Here is a 21,394-nt window from a genome sequence, read left to right on the forward strand (position 1 = left end):
CTGTGTATGATATACTCCAAAAGACCAGCCAGGTATACAGCTCCAGAGACCACACGAATCCTCCCTCCTCCACACTCTCATGCGCCTTGGGTGTAGCAATATCTCCAGATCCAAAGGTAGAAAGACAGAGATCCCCCTTTTTTGGCTCCAGACACCCCAAGAATGGAAGATGTGTATCTGCACTCTCCAACAGGAGAGTCAAAGAAAAAGGGAACGCCAATAGTGTGGTACTATCAAAACTTTATTGGAGCAATAATGCCTGGGTCATATGCACACACATATCCATACACCATAAGCCAATAACGGACAGGTAAGTATGATAAGAAAATGGTACTAACCCGGCAATGGCATAAAAACAAAGACCACTAGACCTCCTCTTGGTCTCAGTGGTCTGGAAGTCACACTTGCTACTTGGCTCCTCCTGAGGCCTTTCGTGCAAAAAGCACTTCTTCAGAGGATGGACGCCACTGACTTCAGTGGCGTCCATCCTCTGAAGAAGTGCTTTTTGCACGAAAGGCCTCAGGAGGAGCCAAGTAGCAAGTGTGACTTCCAGACCACTGAGACCAAGAGGAGGTCTAGTGGTCTTTGTTTTTATGCCATTGCCGGGTTAGTACCATTTACTTATCATACTTACCTGTCCGTTATTGGCTTATGGTGTATGGATATGTGTGTGCATATGACCCAGGCATTATTGCTCCAATAAAGTTTTGATAGTACCACACTATTGGCGTTCCCTTTTTCTTTGACTCTCCTGTTGGAGAGTGCAGATACACATCTTCCATTCTTGGGGTGTCTGGAGCCAAAAAAGGGGGATCTCTGTCTTTCTACCTTTGGATCTGGAGATATTGCTACACCCAAGGCGCATGAGAGTGTGGAGGAGGGAGGATTCGTGTGGTCTCTGGAGCTGTATACCTGGCTGGTCTTTTGGAGTATATCATACACACGCGCATTTTAAATGTGCGGTCGGTGAGTGCGCAATCCTGTTATTTTCCAGTCACCTAATGAGGAGAAGACCTGCACATATTTGATTTTATTGATTTTATTGACTTTATTGTCATGAGAAAGACTTTTATATATTTTATACCTTATTTTATACCTTATTTCATTACATTTTCAGCGCTGCACTATATATATATAATGTATCAATGGCACATAGGTTACAATAACATCAGTAAGACTCTGACTATCGCAACTAAAGATAGTTGTCCACTGTCACATCAAAACAAACAGAAAAGGAGAGAAGAAGAGCAGAGAAGCAAGGGGAAAAAAAAAAAACAAAAAGAAAAAAAAACAAAAAAAAACCCCAAAGAGCAGGGGTCCACGAGCGCCAATACCAAACTCCATTACCTCCCCACACTGGCCGGGGGGAGCGTGGGAAAGGCGTATTGCAACCACGGCTCCCATACTTTCAAAAATTTATGTTGAGAGTCGTTGCATATACTCGACATCTGTTTGTTGAGCATCATAGTAGTCACACGATCCCGCACCCCCTGGAAAAATACAAACAGACTCTTCCAGGCCTGAGCAATTGTCCTAGTAGCCGATAAAAACAAATAGGAAGCTAACCGCTGCTGACGAGCCAAGAGGCCCGGTATGGGGCAATGAAGCAAAGCATACCGAGCATCCCGGCGTATGGAGAGATGGAACAAAGTGAAAAGGAGGCCAAACACACAAGACCAAAAATGAACCAACCTCGGGCATGACCACCAGATATGCAGTACATCGCCACGATGGCCACAACCCCAAAAACATCGATCACTACAGGCAGGGTTAGCCTGGGCCAGACGAGCCGGAACCCAGTACCAACGGAACAATACCTTGTAGGCTGCTTCCAGCGTGGTCGTATTAAATGAACATTTAGCTATGAGTGACCAGGCCCTACTCCAGTCCTCCGGATCCACAGCCACTCCCAGGTCGCGTTCCCGCTGAACAACATATGAAAGAGAAGTGTGAGACGAGCGTCTGTTCAAAGCTGCGTAAAGAAGGGAGATAAGGCCCGGGGCGCCCGGGTGCTGCTGCCAAAGCCGTTCAAAGGCAGATTTCTGATATGGGAAAGCAGAAGTGGCCCTCAGCGAAAGTAGCCAGTGCCGCAATTGAAGGTACCGAAAAAATTCCGCTGGGGGAACATCCCGAGACTCCCGAAGGACATTCCAGGAAAATTAGGGCTTTTAAAGTCACCAATAGATCATTTCTAGTACCTTAGTTTTCACAGGCATGTGCAATTTTATGGCTTATTTTATTATCTACTTGATACAACCCCATCTTTTATATTTTTCCAAACAATTGGGTATTGTGTTTGTTTTCACTAAAATTTAACTGAGTGTTTTTTTTTTTTTACTGAAAATATGCTTTGATAAACATTTGTGCAAATATCGTGGGACATAAAAAATTGCAACTGCCATCGTTTTATGCTACAGGGTCTCTGCTTTCAGAAAATAGATCATGGTTTGGGTGCTTTAGGCAATTTCCAGCAAAAAACAATAAACAAAAATCAGATTTTAACATGCAAAAGTGGAGGAAAGGGCTGCCTCCAGGTGAGCTTGCACTGCTATTGTGGGAGAAAGAACGGGAAGAAAGTTGAATAATGCCTGGTGTCATTCGGCATCTACTGGTGAAAGCTCATTACTGCGGTGGACAAGTCCAGCCATGGTGAGTATTGCAGCTAGAGCTGTTATTTTTTTTATTATAAATTAATTTTGATATTTTTTTTTTATTTTTGGTTAAACTACAGTTGGGCTTTAATTCTTCTAGAAACATTTTCAAGAGTTTGTCTCTTTCAGGTCCAAGCAGAGCTCTTCTATTCTGAATAATTAACGTTTATTGTAACTGTGTTGCTACAACTGAAATTAATGTTATGATTGTGTTGTTTCTGCCACCTCATCCTTACCATCTGACATCGTAATGTTTACTCAGAATGCTATAAAAAAAAGTCCCCAACACCAGGCAGTGGCTCTCTTTTGTCAAAGTGTCAAAGGAAAGAAATCTGTCATCAGCTATGGCTATAGATACATCTGGCTCATTTTTATTATTCCCACCCATGCTGCTTTGACGTGAAGAAGAGCGGATCTCTTGAAATCTAGTCCAAAAAATTGAAATGTTAGTACAAAAAAAAAAAAAAAAAAGATTGTGTTTTATTTTTTACTTTATTTCTCTTTTGTTTTATTTTTCTCCAGAATTCAAAAAAGGGAAAAAATATGTTCCTATTTATGATTTAAATGCTTCAGGATAAGTGGTTGTTTGCCCCTTATGGTTAGAAATAATAGCAGGTAAAGAGAAAAGGGTTATATTTAAAAAATAAAATAAAAACAGGAATTCAGAATAAGAGAGGAATAAACTGAAACATTTTTTGGAATTGAATTAGTATTATTTATTATTATGTATTATTAATGGATTTTTAATGGAAAAAGAGTAACTCCATTTTTGTTGATAAAAAAAAAAGCATTCTCTATGGATGATCTATGTACATCGCAGGGATTTTAACAAACTTTATTATAATTATTATACAGGATTTATATACTATTATTATACAGGATTTATATATTATTATTATAATACAGGATTTATATATATTATTATTATTATACAGGATTTATATATTATTATTATACAGGATTTATATATTATTATTATACAGGATTTATATATTATTATTATTATACAGGATTTATATAGCACCAACAGTTTGCTCAGCGCTTTACAATATAACGGGGGACAATACAGCAACAATACAGTTCAATACAAGAGGGTTAGGAGGGTCCTGATCCTGGGAGCTTTGTTCAAGATTCTTACCTTTTGTTATTCATTAGAAATAGCTGTTTGTGTCCCTGTGCAGAGTGACAATTTAATTAATTAAGATGCAGCACTGCCATGTGCAGGTTGAATCTGTATAGGACTGATTTCATAATTATCAATCAGCCAGAGCACTTGCAGGCCTCTGAGAAAAGTGGCAGGGTTTGCACCCCTTTAGACGTAATTCCCTTTGGGAGCATCTCACCAAAAACTACATTTTTGTTGCAGGGGATGCTCAAAATCTGATTTGTATCTTAGTGCAGACCTCTGGGAAAATCAGTAAGCCAATCACATAAGCAGGAAATTACCTTTTTGGGGGGGGTTCTGTACACCATCTGTGTACGGAACGCCTCCAGGTAGCCATATTGCATTGCATTTTACAGAGTGCTGCAGATTGAAAAAGAAAGGTAATTTTTATTATCATTGAATTACAATATGATTTGTGTCACAATTGCATATGCTATATTATTATTGGGTTTTTTTATTTGCAAATTTTTTTTCCCTGCGAAAATGGAGTTACACTTTAAAGCATTGAACATTTTTATGATTGCAGTAGGTTGCTTTAGGTTCTTCCAAGCAAATCTTATGATGCAGCATTCTTTCACTACGAGAACACCAAGTTATGGCTCACATTGTGAAATTATATTGACGTTGTAAGGTTTTTGGATATAAAATGCTAAATAAGAGTTAAAACAAAAATGAATATTAGGCCTGGGATGGGAGGGCTGATTTGCTCCCCTTTTCTACCTTTTCTGCCTTTTTCTTTTAGTGGTCCTTCCTTGTTCACGCTTCTCTTCCTTTACCCTTCTTCCTGGTTTCCCTCCCCTACTACATCCGCCCTTTCTCTTTTGCCCCTTTCCTCTTCCCTCTGTGCCGTTTTTTCCCTTTTTCTTCGTGACTCCCCTGTGTAACCATAGCTTTTTGGGTTTTTCTTTTTTTGTTGATTTTCCAGTTGACGGGGAATCCCTTGTTGAAATAATTTTCCCAGTTGGTTGCCTGAGATCCCTGGTGGGTTCTCTATTCCACATGTCTGAGATCTTTTGATGGCCGGTTGTCTGTGTGGCCTGTGTTGTTGGTACCTGTATTTAGACCATTGACATACCAGCCGGTCGGGGCCACACAGTACCATGCACTTGACTTTATTCCAGGTACTTATATAGCGCTGTCAATTTACGCAGTGCTTTCCATATATATTGTACATTCATATCAATCCCTAACCCTCAAGGGGCGTACAATCTAAGGTCCCTAACCCTCAAGGGGCGTACAATCTAAGGTCCCTAACCCTCAAGGGGCGTACAATCTAAGGTCCCTAACCCTCAAGGGGCGTACAATCTAAGGTCCCTAACCCTCAAGGGGCGTACAATCTAAGGTCCCTAACCCTCAGGGGGCTTACAAGCTAAGGCCCCTAACCCTCAAGCGGCATACAATCTAAGGTCCCTAACCCTCAAGGGGAGTACAATCTAAGGTCCCTAACCCTCAAGGGGAGTACAATCTAAGGTCCATAACCCTCAAGGGGTGTACAATCTAAGGTCCCTAACCCTCAAGGGGCGTACAATCTAAGGTCCCTAACCCTCAAGGGGTGTACAATCTAAGGTCCCTAACCCTCAAGGGGGGTACAATCTAAGGTCCCTAACCCTCAAGGGGCGTACAATCTAAGGTCCCTAACCCTCAAGGGGCGTACAATCTAAGGTCCCTAACCCTCAAGGGGCGTACAATCTAAGGTCCCTAACCCTCAAGGGGCGTACAATCTAAGGTCCCTAACCCTCAAGGGGCGTACAATCTAAGGTCCCTAACCCTCAAGGGGCGTACAATCTAAGGTCCCTAACCCTCAAGGGGCGTACAATCTAAGGTCCCTAACCCTCAAGGGGCGTACAATCTAAGGTCCCTAACCCTCAAGGGGTGTACAATCTAAGGTCCCTAACCCTCAAGGAGCGTACAATCTAAGGTCTCTAACTCACATTCATATACAAGGGCCAATTTAGACTTTATCTTTTTCATGTCTATCTTGGTTTTTACCATGCTGCTGTCTGTTTATTTGATTATTGGTTATGTTTTCCCATATACTGCCATTTGCTATATAACTTTTCTGTACTGCATATTGTACGTATTTTGGCTACTTTGCAAAAAAAAAAAAATGTATAAATAAAGGAATTACAAAAAAAAATGAATATTAGGTTTGTGGCTGACATTGGGGCTCCCTTTGTGATCATTGTGTTATTGTGCTGGTGACACATGGCAATGAACTAACAACTGGACCTATAGCATACAGTATTCATGCAAGGAAATTTGTAAGAGATAAAAAAAAAGTTCAATAAAATTTTATGGTGGTTTTTTTTTTTTGGGGGGGGGGTTAAAACTACGAAGATTTTTTTTTAAATTCCAACGTCAATAGAGGAGCGCTAACCCTCAGGCCCCAGGAGGTCCCAGAGATGAAGGTGGACAGTAGTCGCTGAAGCTGGGGGTTTCGGAGTCCAGGCTAAAACTCAGGATTTCCCAAGATAGGAACCATCGGTAGATAGGGATGGTTACAGAGGTCTTTCAGAAGCAGAGAGGTTTCATTGTCTGACAGCAGGGGATCGGCAATCTGGTACAGCTAGACTGGGGGGGAGGGATGGGGTCAAGTGGATGGCTGAAACTGCTGGAGGTTGGGGGGAGAAAGCCGCTGGAGGAAGAGGTAGGAGAAGCCCAAGCCGCAGTAGCTGATGTCCACATTGGGATCGGGAGCCGAAGCTGGTGGAACCCATCATGCAGGAAGGTTTTCCCGCACCTCTCCTGTGTGAACTCAAAATCAATATGAAAAGCCTGGGTTCACACAGGAGCTGTGCGGAAAACCACAGAGACGAATTGCACCACATTCCTGCTCAAATTGCATGCAGTTGTGTGCAGTGTGATTTGAGCCCATTCATTTTATATGGGCTCAAATCGCACCACGAAGGGATCGGTACTCCGTATCGGCGAGTACTTAACCAAAATTATCTGTGCGCACCTTTAAAAAAAACGGTGTTGGTGCATCCCTTCTTGTGTGTATATATGAGAGAAATTCATATATTCACAATCATCTCTTAGCTATCAATTGAAATCCACTTCCCTATGTGTGGCATATCGATGGGTTGTCCACTATAAATCGATTATTCATATCAGAAAAAAATCAATCTGAAAAGAAATGGATTATTTATCAAAGTGTAAATGGCCACTGTTGTTATTTTCTATCAACTATTCTGTTCTGAGTCTCCATACGTAAAGCAAAGCCAAGTCGATCCTGAATACGGCTGCCAGACTCATTCACCTTTCCAACCGCTCCATCTCCGCCACCCCCCTCTGCCAATCCCTCCACTGGCTTCCGATTGCGCAACGGATCAAATTCAAAATCCTAACACTGCCGTACAAAGCTGTCCACCATACTGCCCCGCACTACATCACTGACCTAATATCCAAGTACCACCCAGCACACACACTCCGCTCCTCACAAGACCTCCTTCTCTCTAGTTCCCTGGTCTCCTCCTCCCATGCCCACCTCCAGGACTTCTCCAGGGTGTCACCCATCCTCTGGAACTCCCTGGCCCAACCCATCAGATTATCACCTACTCTCCTCTCCTTTAGGCGCACCCTGAAAGCCCATTTCTTCAGGGAAGCCTACCCCACCCCCTGCTAACCTGCCGACCTCCTCCACTCTTCCTACCACCTCACCCCCCACAGCTATCTCCTCCTGTACCACCATCCCCTCCCTCCTAGATTGTAAGCTTTGAAAGAGCCGGGCCCTCAATCCCCTCATGTTTTGCATTGTATTGTTATTGTTCTGTCACATGTTCTGTGCCCCTTTGTAATGTACAGCGCTGAGCCAACTGTTGGCGCTTTATAAATACTGTATAATAATAATAAGGGGGTATGAGGATACTGAGGAAAGGTTGAGAACCTCTGGTATAAGCTTTGATGAAGAGTTTTGTGTTTTCAGGGGGTACTTAAAAGCATCCAAATGAAGGAACGGGCTCAGCATCATCTCAGTCTAGCTTGCACAGGATTTGTGGTTCATGTTGGACCACCAAAGCCAACATGGATGTCAATCCAGAGACTCAGGATCACAACGGTGAAACTAAAATATTTGTTTAAGTTACGTTTATTGTTAAATCAATAGGTGAGGTATTTTGTTATAAAGGTTATTTATAATAGATATTATCTTTGTTAAATAACACTTGACCCCCACCAAAATCTGGATTTCCTCTCTGGGGCAGTCCCATGATATGACTCATCCGTCAAGTCGGAATATAATATGCGGTGCTCTGCTCCAGAATCTGCACTTGCCAGAGGTGAGTAGAGTGCAATGGTCGAGCCAGTGTGTGTGTAGTAGGGGAGGGGTGTACAGGAAATAAAACTGAAAGGAGTTTCTGTGTCAGTGTTTGGAAGTTATGTCACTGCTGCCGCATCTGCAGAGCTTCAGTTGTGAGAATGTCTCTCTGTGACACCTAGCGGTGCAATGGGGCACTCATTTAGGTTTTTTTTTCTTTGCCAGACGAATCCATATAGACCCCTGGAAAACGACTTTTAAAGTTGACTAAAAGAAAGATGGAATCCTCTGGACTAAAGGTAAGGAAAACAAATTTTTTTTTGATCACTAGATACTGCAATTTTCTCTTTTTTTCATGGTGTACATTTTCCAGAATGTTATGTTCAAACCTATGTATGCATCACGTTTTTCCTACAGATCACTGCTCTCTACTCCCCTTTCTACTGCAGATAGGTGCACACTGCTCCTACTGTAGATTACTGATCCCTACTCCTACTGCAAACCACAGCACCCTACTTCTATTCTACTGCAGATCGCTGCTCTCTACTCTTCTACTGCAGATCACTACTCTACTCCTCTTCTACTACAGATCACTACTCTACTCCTCTTCTACTACAGATCACTACTCTCTACTCCTACTGCAGATCACTACTCTCTACTCATCTACTGCAGATCACTACTCTCTACTCCTACTGCAGATCACTACTCTACTCCTCTTCTACTACAGATCACTACTCTCTACTCCTACTACAGATCACTACTCTACTCCTCTTCTACTACAGATCACTACTCTACTCCTCTTCTACTACAGATCACTACTCTCTACTCCTACTGCAGATCACTACTCTACTCCTCTTCTACTGCAGATCACTACTCTCTACTCCTCTTCTACTGCAGATCACTACTCTCTACTCCTCTTCTACTGCAGATCACTACTCTCTACTTCTCATCTACTGCAGATCACTACTCTACTCCTCTTCTACTGCAGATCACTACTTTGTACTCCTCATCTACTGCAGATCACTACCCTACTCCTCTTCTACTACAGATCACTACTTTCTACTCCTCATCTACTGCAGATCACTACTCTCTACTCTTCTACTACAGATCACTACTCTCTACTCCTCATCTACTGCAGTTCACTACTCTACTCCCCATCTACCGCAGATCACTACTCTCTACTCCTAATGCAGATCACTGCTCTCTTCTACTGCAGATCACTGCTCTCTACTCCTCTTCTACATCAGACCACTACTCACTACTGTAGATCACTACTCTCTACTACTAATGCAGATCACTGCTCTCTACTCCTCTTCTACTGCAGATCACTGCTCTCTACTCCTCTTCTACTGCAGATCACTACTCTCTACTCCTCATCTACTGCAGATCACTACTCTACTCCTCTTCTACTGCAGATCACTACTTTGTACTCCTCACCTACTGCAGATCACTACCCTACTCCTCTTCTACTACAGATCACTACTCTCTACTCCTCATCTACTGCAGATCACTACTCTCTACACCTCATCTACTGCAGATCACTACTCTCTACTCTTCTACTACAGATCACTACTCTCTACTCCTCATCTACTGCAGATCACTACTCTCTACTCCTCTCCTACTGCAAATCACTACTCTACTCCCCATCTACCGCAGATCACTACTCTCTACTCCTAATGCAGATCACTGCTCTCTTCTACTGCAGATCACTGCTCTCTACTCCTCTTCTACATCAGACCACTACTCACTACTGTAGATCACTACTCTCTACTACTAATGCAGATCACTGCTCTCTTCTCCTACTGCAGATCACTACTCTCTACTCCACTTCCACTGCAGATCACTTCTCTCTACTCCTCTTCTACATCAGATCTCTATTCTCTACTCCTCTTCTACATGAGATCACTGCTCTCTACTCCCCTTTCCACTGCAGATCATTGCATACTGCTCCTACTATAGGTCACTGATCCCAACCCTTCCGCCGATCACTTCACCTTGCTCATACTTTAGATACTCCCTACTCTTATATTGCAGATCACTGCTCCCTACTCTTCCACTGCAAATTTCTTCTTTCTGCAACTAGTGCAGATCACTACTCCTACTGCATATTACTGTACCCAAAACCTTTCTACAGCTGATCACTGCACCATACTCCTCTTCTACTGCAGAATAATGCTTCAAGCTCCTCTTGCAGATCACTGCTAACTATTCCTCTTCAACTGCTACTCACTATTCCCAACACCTCTTCTAATTCATATCACTACCCCCTACTCTCTGTCTAATGCAAATCGTTGCTGTCTACTCTTCTTCAGATCTCCACATTCTACTCTTCTTTTACTGCAGATCGACAATTTCTCCTTTACTTTTACTGCAGATTTCCAGTCCTTTCTCCTACTGCAGATCTTTGCTCCTTTTTCTTCTTTTCTTCTTCTGTTGCAGACCATCACCTCCTAATCCTGCTGAAGATCATTGGTCCCTATTCCTCTTCTGCTGCAGCCCACCACTTCTTCCGCTTCTTCTGTAGACCATCGTTTCTTACTCTATTTCGGTAGACCACCACTTCTTTCTCTTCTTCTGTACACCACCACTTCTTTCTCTTCTTCTGTAGACCACCACTTCTTTCTCTTCTTCTGTAGACCACCGCTTCTTTCTCTTCTTCTGTATACCACCGCTTCTTTCTCTTCTTTTGTAGACCACTGCTTCTTACTCTTCTTCTGTAGACCATAGTTTCTTACTCTTTTTGGTAGACCACCGCTTCTTTCTCTTCTTCTGTAGACCACCGCTTTTTTCTCTTCTTCTGTAGACCACCGCTTCTTACTCTTCTTCTGTAGACCACCGCTTCTTACTCTTCTTCTGTAGACCACCAATTCTTACTCTTCTTCTGCAGACCATCTGCTTCTTACTCGATTTCTGCAGACCACTGCTTCTTACTCGATTTCTGCAGACCACTGCTTCTTACTCGATTTCTGCAGACCACTGCTTCTTACTCGATTTCTGCAGACCACTGCTTCTTACTCGATTTCTGCTGACTACTGCTTCTTACTCTTCTTCTGTAGACTACCGCTTCTTGCCTATTTGTAGATCACCATTTCTTACTTTACTTCTGTAGACCACTGCTTCTTGCTCTTCTTCCACAGACCACCTCTTATTCATCTTCTGCAGACCACATCTTCTAACTCTTCTTCTGTACACCACCGCTTCTTGCTCTTCTTCTGCAGACCACCGTGTCTTTCTCTTCTTCTGCAGACCACCGCGTCTTGCTCTTCTTCTGCAGACCACCGCTTCTTCTCTTCTGTAGACCTACGTTTCTTGCTTTTCTTTTGCAAACCACCTCTTCTTGCTCTTCTTCTGTAGACCACCACTTCTTCCCTTCTGTAGACCTACGTTTCTTGCTTTTCTTCTGTAGACCACCACTTCTAACTCTTTTTATGTTGCAGGTTATTTATTGCTCACTACTCTTCCTGCAGATTTTTGTTTTTAGCTGTTTTTTAGATCTGTGAGATAGCAGCCAGCACTTTTTTAACATTATCTCTCCTATGTTGGATGAGTTAGATGTTTTGTGAGAGTTGGTGACGTCCTGTAAACTATAACTCTCCCATTAATTTTTTCCTTTGGCAGAAAACACCTAGGTACTAGGAAAAAATAGATATAATAAAGACAAAAAATTCAATCAATAAAGCTAGTTTTGTTTTGAACATGGTGGGATCAAACATGCAGATTTTCTAATATTAATTGACTACTACCTAGACGAATGACGTGATCACATACCCTCTGTTTTCAGCTGCAAGGAGTTCAGAGTTGAGGGAGGAGACACAACAGTACACTTATTTTCCCTATAAATGGCTATGCAAGGGGTGGGGGTGGGGGGATAATGTCAACACAAGTCTGAGTTCCCAGCACAGAAAGAAAACTGACCACTCCGTGTTCTCATGTCTACTGTGGTCAGTTTTTAATAGGAAAACAGAGGGACTGGCAAGAACACAAAGGATTTCACACAAGAGCAGCAATACAATGAGAACGGGATACTTTTTCATACAAGTACCTGGTACGGCAGGCACATATCAGGCATGTGAAATGTTGGGTTGACATATTCTTTAACCCTGCCCAGACTATAAAACACCTACACCTTTTATTATAAAGATGAAGAGAGGTGGAGGTGTTCTATAGTCCAAATCAGAAGCGAAGAAGCTGGGCAGACAAAGTTGATTCTCCATAGGTACAGTACATTAAGTGAGCATTGTCACCCCAGGAAATTTGATACTGGCGGGATCAACAGGTGAAAATGAAAGAAAAAAAAAAATCTTAAAAGAAAAAGAACGCAGCCACAATAACGAAGGATTTATAAGCTGCAAAATATTGCATTGCATACATGCAGTTCTTGGGTGGGGGTACACTTTAAGCCGTTTCCCACAAAAGGAGTATCAAAGCTGATTCTCCATACATACAGTGAGCATTGTCACCCCAGGAAATTTGTTATTGGCGGGATCAACAGGAGAAAATGAAACAACTGCTGAGTAATAGGAGCCTTTCTAGTGCTTGGAAAAGGGAAAAAGGTTAAAGTGAAGTCACAATTTCCACATTTTGCTTTCTCACCTACTAAATTTGCTTAGCGGATTATCATTGAACAGTAACCAAGTCAGGCGCCCGGAGCTCTTTCAGGGATTGAGCAATATTATTGCATGTCTTAATGTCGCTTGTGATCATTCAGCTATTTAGGGCATATGTCAACATTACTAAAGCTTACGTTTACATCGAGTGGAAAAGCTGCCTTTTGTCTACTGAGCTCCCTCATGTGACCCAGAGCCTAGACAGGCTTTGTGGTTGGCTAGGCTGAAGGTTTTCTTTCTGTTGTGTTCTTGTGATTTCCGTCAAATAAGAGCTTTCCGGGAGTTTGATGTCATTGAAGACTGCAGAGATTCTATTGATTTTAGTCAAATACTTTTTTTTTTACAATTTTTCCTTTACTGTTTTCAACTGGTGATTTGGACAGTAACAAACCTCCTGTATTAGAGCGCCCCCCACTTTGAATGAAGGAGCACAGGGGGCACAGCCGGACAGAAGCATTGTCAGTCATTGTTAGGTGCACTAGCAGATTTAAATACACGAAGCAAATTGAAGCCAAACGCACACATTTGGCTTCAATTTCTTAGTATATTTAAGCTCTTGGCGCCGGCCGAACGCAGATGTGCGGCCTCCCGGCATGTGGGCCTAGACACCGAGCTGCCGCACATTTGCGTTCTTTTAAAAAAACACATATGTGCTGAGAGCGTGCGCCCTGCGCGCTCCCAGCACACACGTTTGGTACTCACGGAAAGGTCCCGATCTCCTCTTTCGATCGGGACCTATCCCGATCATGTGACAGCGAATCACGGCGGTCACATGACCCCAAAACCCCGCCCCACCTCCCGGCTTCTGGAACCCTTAAAGGGCCGGGAGGCGCTAAAGAGTTAAAAACTAGAAGACCTTTCCCGATCATGTGACCGCCGTGACAGCAAATCACGGTGGTCACATGACCCTAAAACCCTGCCTCGCCTCCCGGCATCTGGAACCCTTAAAGGGCAGGGAGGCACTGGCGCCAAGGAGTTAAAAACTAGAAGACCTGTCCCGATCATGTGACAGCAAATCACGGCGGTCACATGATCCTAAAACCCCGCCTCGCCTCTCGGGATCTGGGACTCTTAAAGGTCAGGGAGGTGCCGGCGCCAAGGAGTTAAAAACTACAAGACCTTTCCCGATCATGTGACCACCGTGAGAGCAAATCACGACGGTCACATGACCCTAAAACTCCACCTCACCTCTCGGCATCTGGAACCCTTAAAGGGCCGGGAGGTGCCGGCGCCAAGGGGTTAAATTTGCTAGTCCATCTAACACTTCCCTCCTCCCAGACTGACAATGCTGCTGTCCAACTGTGCCTCCTGTGCTCCTTCATCCAGAGTGGAAACACTCTAATACAGTGTGCTAATGACCAGATCACCAAGTGTAAACAGAGGGGAAAAAAAGCATAAAAAAAGAAAACGAATGCAGCCGCCACATCTGACGATTGGTAAGCTGCAATATGCTACATTTTTGGGTTTAATACCGTTTAAAAGTGTTCTGATTTTTTTGTTATTTTGTTTTTTTGTTTTTTTTAACTCTCTGGCTGAAATTATTTGCTGAGATTTTGGAGTAACCTTGTTGACTGTTCTTGTTTTTTCAGCTGTTTTTGGCCCTGCTTTTCCTAATCGTGGGAGGGACCTTCACATCCACCCCCACCTATCTGTGGACAGACCAGGAGACTGGGGAGGACCTCACATGCCAGCAGTGCCCCCGAGGGACCTTTGTGGCCAAACATTGCACATCCACGAGTAAGACGGAGTGCCAGCCTTGCCCGGAACACCATTATACCTCATACTGGAATTATGTGGAAAAATGTCGCTTTTGCAACGTCATTTGCGAGGACAGGGAGCAGGTCAAACATGAGTGCAATGCCACCCACAATAGAGTCTGCGAATGCAAGCCGGGCTACCGCCGGAACTCTCATTACTGTGTCAGCGATTGCAGCAAATTGACAGTTATTGGTAAGTTTTGATTTTGATTCAGCCTCCCTGAATTTTTTTTTTTTAAATCCCTTGCGGACAGTTTAATTGGACTCTACATTGTAGGCGGGTCTATGCCTCTTGTTCTTTGATTCCGTACTGTGCAGATTCACTCTTTGAATGCCACAGCGCTGTGTTTCCTCCATGGGATGGTCAGCTGTGTCATTTCCAGTCCCGTGTTCAGTTGAAGTGTTTGGGTCCAATCTTTGTTGAATGTTACATGTAGTTGGACTTGTTCTGAAGGCCTTTCAGTACTCATCCAATGGCTTTGGCCTCATGCACACAGGACGTTAAAAAAAACTCTCCTAGAAGCTGTCCTGTTGCAGCAGTGTTTTAACCATTTAGGTGCGTTTACAATTGTCAAGCGCTTGAGCGTTAATTAATTTAATTGGCCAGAATGATAATTTATTCTAGCCACTGAAATCAATTAACGCTCAAGCACTAAACGAGACTGGCGTTAAGCCGCATCAAGCGGTTTTTCTGCCAAATGCTGCTGCTCCCGGACGCACTGCCCCTTGGGGGGGTTTTTTTCCTGCTGGTAAATGCTACTGCTACTAAAAGCTTCTAAAAGTCTATGTGCGCATGAACACATTGATAACATGGAGGGCTGTGAAAGTGGAAAACCCAAATACTCCTGCGCTTATTATTTATTTATTTCAGGTACTGAATTTACGCAGTGCTTTACATATATATTGTACATTGACATTAGTCCCTAACCCTCAAGGGGCGTACAATCTAAGGTCCCTAACCCCCAAGGGGCATACAATCTAAGGTCCCTAACCCTCAAGGGGCGTACAATCTAAGGTCCCTAACCCTCAAGGGGCGTACAATCTAAGGTCCCTAACCCTCAAGGGCGTACAATCTAAGGTCCCTAACCCTCAAGGGGTGTACAATCTAAGATCCCCAACCCTCAAGGGGCGTACAATCTAAGGTCCCTAACCCTCAAGGGGTGTACAATCTAAGATCCCCAACCCTCAAGGGGTGGACAATCTAAGGTCCCTAACCCTCAAGGGCGTACAATCTAAGATCCCCAACCCTCAAGGGGCGTACAATCTAAGGTCCCTAACCCTCAAGGGGCGTACAATCTAAGGTCCCTAACCCTCAAGGGGCGTACAATCTAAGGTCCCTAACCCTCAAGGGGCGTACAATCTAAGGTCCCTAACCCTCAAGGGGCGTACAATCTAAGGTCCCTAACCCTCAAGGGGTGTACAATCTAAGGTCCCTAACCCTCAAGGGGCGTACAATCTAAGGTCCCTAACTCACATTCATACATACACATATTAGGGCCAATTTAGACAGGAGCCAATTAACCTACCAGCATGTCTTTGGAGTGTGGGAGGAAAGCGGAGTACCCGGAGGAAACCCATGCAGGCACAGGGAGAACATGAAAACTCCAGGCAGGTGGTGCCGTGGTTGGGGTTTGAACCAATGACCCTAGTACTGCCAGGCGGAAGTGCTAACCATTCAGCCACTGTGCTACCCAGAAGGGATGGACTCTATGTCATAGGCAGGGGCGGACTGATCATTTGGAAACTGAGGGCCCGGGGTCAGTAGGGGGCCCCATGAGATGCCCCTGGTACCTTTTTCATAGGCTTTTTTGATTTTGGGCAAGGACACAGGGGCCCCATGATCCCCTATTGCCCGGGGGCCCCATGAGTTGTCAGTCTGCCCCTGGTCATAGGGATCGCACAATGATTGTCTAGGAATATGCACGCCTTGCTGCCCTCAAAAAAACAGGGAGTCCAAAAGTACTAACAGAGAAAAACAAAACAGAGGGCGCACCGGCCTTGTGCATTTCCTTTAAAAGTAAGTTTATTAAATTTAAAAGAAAGGCATTCTACTCACAAAAGTACATCATAAGAGACCGCTCTGTCCAATCCGCACCGCGTTTCTGAATGGTGTTGAGAATGATGGACATCTAAAATGATTGATGCGTTTCGAGGACTAGCCTCTTCCTCAGAGGAAGAGGCTAGTCCTCGAAATGCGTCAGCCATTTTGGGTGTCCATCTTTTTCAACATGGAGGGCTATTTGGAAGCAGTAAGAAAAAACAAAACACTTGACGCCCCTAAAAGTGGCTGCAAAAACGCCCTGTGTGCATGAGGCCTTATTGAGTATAAGGAAGATACCCCGGTATCTAAGGTCACACAGGTAAAACTATCCCTTTAATCCATCCACCATGGAATGCATCAACTGAAGGTGTGAAATTGTTATCAAATTGCTGGGGTATCCCATGACCTGAATAAAATAGAACCCTCACAGCGTTTTTTTTTCCCCCCCCAAGTCATTAGTGACTTTTTTTTTTGTAGTATGATGATGCTACTAAAAGCGCCGGTGATGTGTCACTACTGAGCTGTAATCAATTACTTTCTTTGGTGTGAGTCTCTGGTGTCTGGGGAAAGAATTCTGACGCTGCCAATGTGAACTGAGAACAAAAAAATTGGGAGAGGTCAATTAGTAATCATGATTGTCATTTTTTTAACAGACGATCCAGAATGCGATCATGAAGTGATCGAATTTGTCGTACACCAGAATCTTTCAATGGAAAATTTCAAAAAGCTTCTCAATACCATGAACCAGCAGGACGGTGGCAGAAAGAGGGTCACCCACAAAAGGATCCGCAATCTCCTGAGACATATTAAAAATACAGATCCCGATAAAGCTCTTCTTCCACAACTGATGAAGCTTGTGAAAGTGGCCAACATGACCCACTTGGAGAGGGAGCTGAACAAAAGGTTTATATACACTGAAGAAGATAAGTACCTTCTGCCACGTCTTCCATAGTGCTAAGAGTGCTGCAAACATAACTGCTGGATTGGTCCAGTTTATTCAGAATCCAGCAAGCTGGCTAGTGCCAGAGGTTCCATCTAAGCTGGACCAGTCCCGATAACCAGGAACATGGTTACGAAGGGGAAAAAAAAGATTCTATAGCTGGCCAGATGGCAGTTGCTGCTGAAAAATGTATGGCAGAAACTTTATCCTTTATGAGTTAAAGTGTAACTCCGGGCAAAATTCAAAAACGACAAATCGGATGCAGTCAGTCACTAGCAGTTTTTGTATTTCTGAACACTCCTCCCTCCCGTAACATTTTATTACCCGTTGATCCAGAGAGTAGATCCAAATTGTTTCCGCTTCCTTTAACAGGGTGACAACGCTGTTTGTTCTGTAGTAAAATCTCACTACAGCGTTGTCACCCGGTGGTCTTGGATGGACTCATCATTTTAAATGGACTTTAAGCCCCGTACACACGATGAGAATATCGGACGAACGATCGACCGTTTTTTTTTTTCGCCTGCTAGTCTCACATCGAAAGTGAAAAGGTTATTAAAGACACGAAAATTCTCCTATGAAAGAAAAGAATTTCGAAAGTGATGTCATGTATTGTATTGTGTTTGTATTGTATTTTCAGACGACTACTGTACTGATTAAGCTGTACTGATTAGGTGCACTAGCAGATTTAAACACACTAAGCAAATTGAAGCCAAACGCACACATTTGGCTTCAATTTCCTAGTATATTTAACCTCTTTGCGCTGGCCGAACGCAAATGTGCTGCCTCCCGGCATCTGGGCCTAGTGCTAAGCGGCCGCACATTTGCGTTCTATTAAAAGAGAACATATGTGCTGAGAGCGCTCCCAGCACACATGTCCGGTACTCATGGAAAGGTCCCGATCTCCTCTTTCAATCAGGACCTTTCCCGATCATGTGACGGCCGCTTCCGATCGCCTAGGCCAGGGGTAGGCAACCTGCGGCTCTGCGGGTGAGTGGAGCCTTAAAGCGGAGCTCCACTCACCCTGTCAAACAATAAAAGTCAAGAGCTACAAAACTGATTTTTAAAAAACAGCCACTTACCTGTCCCTCGGTGTGACCCCCCCCAGCCCGTTTCACTGGCCGTTCTGTATGACAGGAGGGGGACATGTTTAGTGTGGGCACCCGGCTGTGACAGCTTGCGGCTTCACAGCCGGGTACCCACTGCGCATGCACGAGTAGCTCTGGGCTTCATGAATGGTTCTGTAGTCTTCTGGGACCTGTCACGTGTCCCAAAATACTACAGGGAGGGAGGACACCTTCCGCTTCCAATCGTCTAGGTCAGGGGTAGGCAAGCTGTGGCTCTCTAGCTGTTGTGGAACTACATTTCCCATGAGGCATTGCAAAGATTACAAAAGTTACCGCTATGACTTGCAGAGGCATGATGGAACTTGTAGTCCTGCAGCTCTCAGGTTGCCTATCCCTGGCCTAGGCAATCGGCCCGGACGTGGGAGCGAGTACCTGTCAAATTCGGGTACCCGCTCCCCAATCCTTGATGGGGAGCGGGGGAGCAGTCCTTAAAGCGGAACTTCCCCTTTTGGGTGGAGCTCCGCTTTAAGGTTGCATTGCTGTTATCATTCTTAGTAGGAAGGGGGTGGGGAGAGGTCAGCTTAAAGTAGGAGACCAACAAATTAAAAGCCCAACTCACACTTTGCAAGACATCACACCTTTTTTATTTTTTTTTGTTTTTGGAAAAGCACCACTGATGGTGTTATATTGTTTATCTCCATTGTAACTGCCACTTTTGCCGGACAGCTTGGCCCGTTACAGGAAGCGGAACTATAATGAGATCTACCGGCGGGATCCACAGCCAATAAAATTATGGACACAGGAGACTCGTGTTAATACTAGTGACTGACTGTCTCATATATGTATTTATTTTTTGTCCCGAGTTCCATTTACAGTTTACACCCCGAATCCTCCAACCTCACTCCACTTCCAATGAATCATTTCTAGTGGAGTCCTTCATTCTGTGTATCCAGTAAAGTTATGGGAACATAAGACAACGTCGAACATTCTGAATGAGAACAATGATATACGGCAATAAAAACAGGCGCTTTGTTTCTTTGTTCCCCTCTTGATGATGATGTTGTTGTTGTTGTGTTCTTTCCAGTCGTTCCACTTTTGGAAAAAGTGACCATCGGTCAAGACTGATTCACTGTGTAAGGGATTGTTGAAGCGAAGTATTTCACAATTTTTAGGAAATACCAGATACAATTTCCCTTTTTTTTGTATGCTAAGTATTAAAAAAAGAATAAAAAAAAAAGTATTCACCTCACAATTATTTATTAGACTTTTCAACTTCCCCTCCATAGCTTGAGAAGAGATATTTTTTAAATTATTTTGCTCTGTAAATTGACAAAAAAATTTATTTTTGAACAATAAAGTCTCTTTTTGTATTCTTTCTTTCTTATGCCTTTTTATTTGTGGTATTGATGACGAAAGCCAGAATTTAACTCTTTTTTACTCTATCCAAAACTGGAAACAAGTTTTGCTTTTGGATATACCGAAGCAATAGTATGTGCACAGTTAGTATTTACACTGAAAAAGAAAATCGCTCAATAACCGTTCACACACTTTGGCTGCATTCACGCCGAGCAGTTTATGATGTGCTTCTGTTCAGCTTAAGGGCCTTTTCACACAGGCGGATCTGCCTGCTCAGTGTACAATCTAAGGTCCCTAACCCTCAAGAAGCATACAATCTAAGGTCCCTAACCCTCAAGGGGCGTACAATCTAAGGTCCCTAACCCTCAAGGTGTGTACAATCTAAGGTCCCTAACCCTCAAGGGGTGTACAGTCTAAGGTCCCTAACCCTCAAGGGGTGTACAATCTAAGGTCCCTAACCCTCAAGGGGCGTAGTCTAAGGTCCCTAACCCTCAAGGGGCATACAATCTAAGGTCCCTAACCCTCAAGGGGCGTACAATCTAAGGTCCCTAACCCTCAATGGGCGTACAATCTAAGGTCTCTAACCCTCAAGGGGCGTACAATCTAAGGTCCCTAACCCTCAAGGTGTGTACAATCTAAGGTCCCTAACCCTCAAGGGGCGTACAATCTAAGGTCCCTAACCCTCAAGGGGTGTACAGTCTAAGGTCCCTAACCCTCAAGGGGCATACAATCTAAGGTCTCTAACCCTCAAGGGGTGTACAGTCTAAGGTCCCTAACCCTCAAGGGGCGTACAATCTAAGGTCCCTAACCCTCAAGGGGCGTGCAATCTAAGGTCCCTAACCCTCAAGGGGTGTACAATCTAAGGTCCCTAACCCTCAAGAGGTGTACAATCTAAGGTCCCTAACCCTCAAGGGGCGTGCAATCTAAGGTCCCTAACCCTCAAGGGGCGTACAATCTAAGGTCCCTAACCCTCAAGGGGTGTGCAATCTAAGGTCCCTAACCCTCAAGGGGCGTGCAATCTAAGGTCCCTAACCCTCAAGGGGCGTGCAATCTAAGGTCCCTAACCCTCAAGGGAGGTACAATCTAAGGTTCCTAACCCTCAAGGGGCGTACAATCTAAGGTCCCTAACCCTCAAGGGGCGTGCAATCTAAGGTCCCTAACCCTCAAGGGAGGTACAATCTAAGGTTCCTAACCCTCAAGGGGCGTACAATCTAAGGTCCCTAACCCTCAAGGGGCGGACAATCTAAGGTCCCTAACCCTCAAGGGGCGTACAATCTAAGGCCCTAATCCTCAAGGGGCGTACAATCTAAGGTCCCTAACCCTCATGGGGCGTACAATCTAAGGTTCCTAACCCTCAAGGGGGGTACAATCTAAGGTCCCTAACCCTCAAGGGGCGGACAATCTAAGGTCCCTAACCCTCAAGGGGCGTACAATCTAAGGTCCCTAACCCTCAAGGGGCGTACAATCTAAGGTCCCTAACCCTCAAGGGGCGTACAATCTAAGGTCCCTAACCCTCAAGGGGCGTACAATCTAAGGTCTCTAACCCTCAAGAAGCGTA

The 21,394-nt window shown here is 44.1% G+C and overlaps 1 protein-coding gene across 1 annotated transcript; it reads left to right on the forward strand.

Moving 5' to 3' along the window:
• The first annotated feature begins 7,823 nt into the window (after positions 1-7,823).
• Positions 7,824-19,850, forward strand: TNFRSF6B (TNF receptor superfamily member 6b). Its single transcript, XM_089662575.1, has 3 exons — positions 7,824-8,370; positions 14,268-14,628; positions 17,130-19,850. Exons 1-3 carry the CDS (start codon positions 8,350-8,352, stop codon positions 17,426-17,428), a joined length of 681 nt encoding a protein of 226 aa, XP_089518701.1. The 5' UTR covers positions 7,824-8,349; the 3' UTR covers positions 17,429-19,850.
• The last annotated feature ends 1,544 nt before the right edge of the window (positions 19,851-21,394 follow it).

Source organism: Staurois parvus, unplaced genomic scaffold, assembly GCF_062004578.1.
Source record: "Staurois parvus isolate SC_StPar_1 unplaced genomic scaffold, SC_StPar_1.0 ptg001490l, whole genome shotgun sequence".
Classification (NCBI taxonomy): domain Eukaryota; kingdom Metazoa; phylum Chordata; class Amphibia; order Anura; family Ranidae; genus Staurois; species Staurois parvus.

Excerpts from the sequence above, each read along its gene's own strand:
- TNFRSF6B (XM_089662575.1), top strand. The coding sequence starts at position 8,350 with ATGGAATCCTCTGGACTAAAG. Across the intron at positions 8,371-14,267 it reads TGGAATCCTCTGGACTAAAG|CTGTTTTTGGCCCTGCTTTT; the intron begins GTAAGGAAAACA and ends TTGTTTTTTCAG. Across the intron at positions 14,629-17,129 it reads CAGCAAATTGACAGTTATTG|ACGATCCAGAATGCGATCAT; the intron begins GTAAGTTTTGAT and ends TTTTTTTAACAG.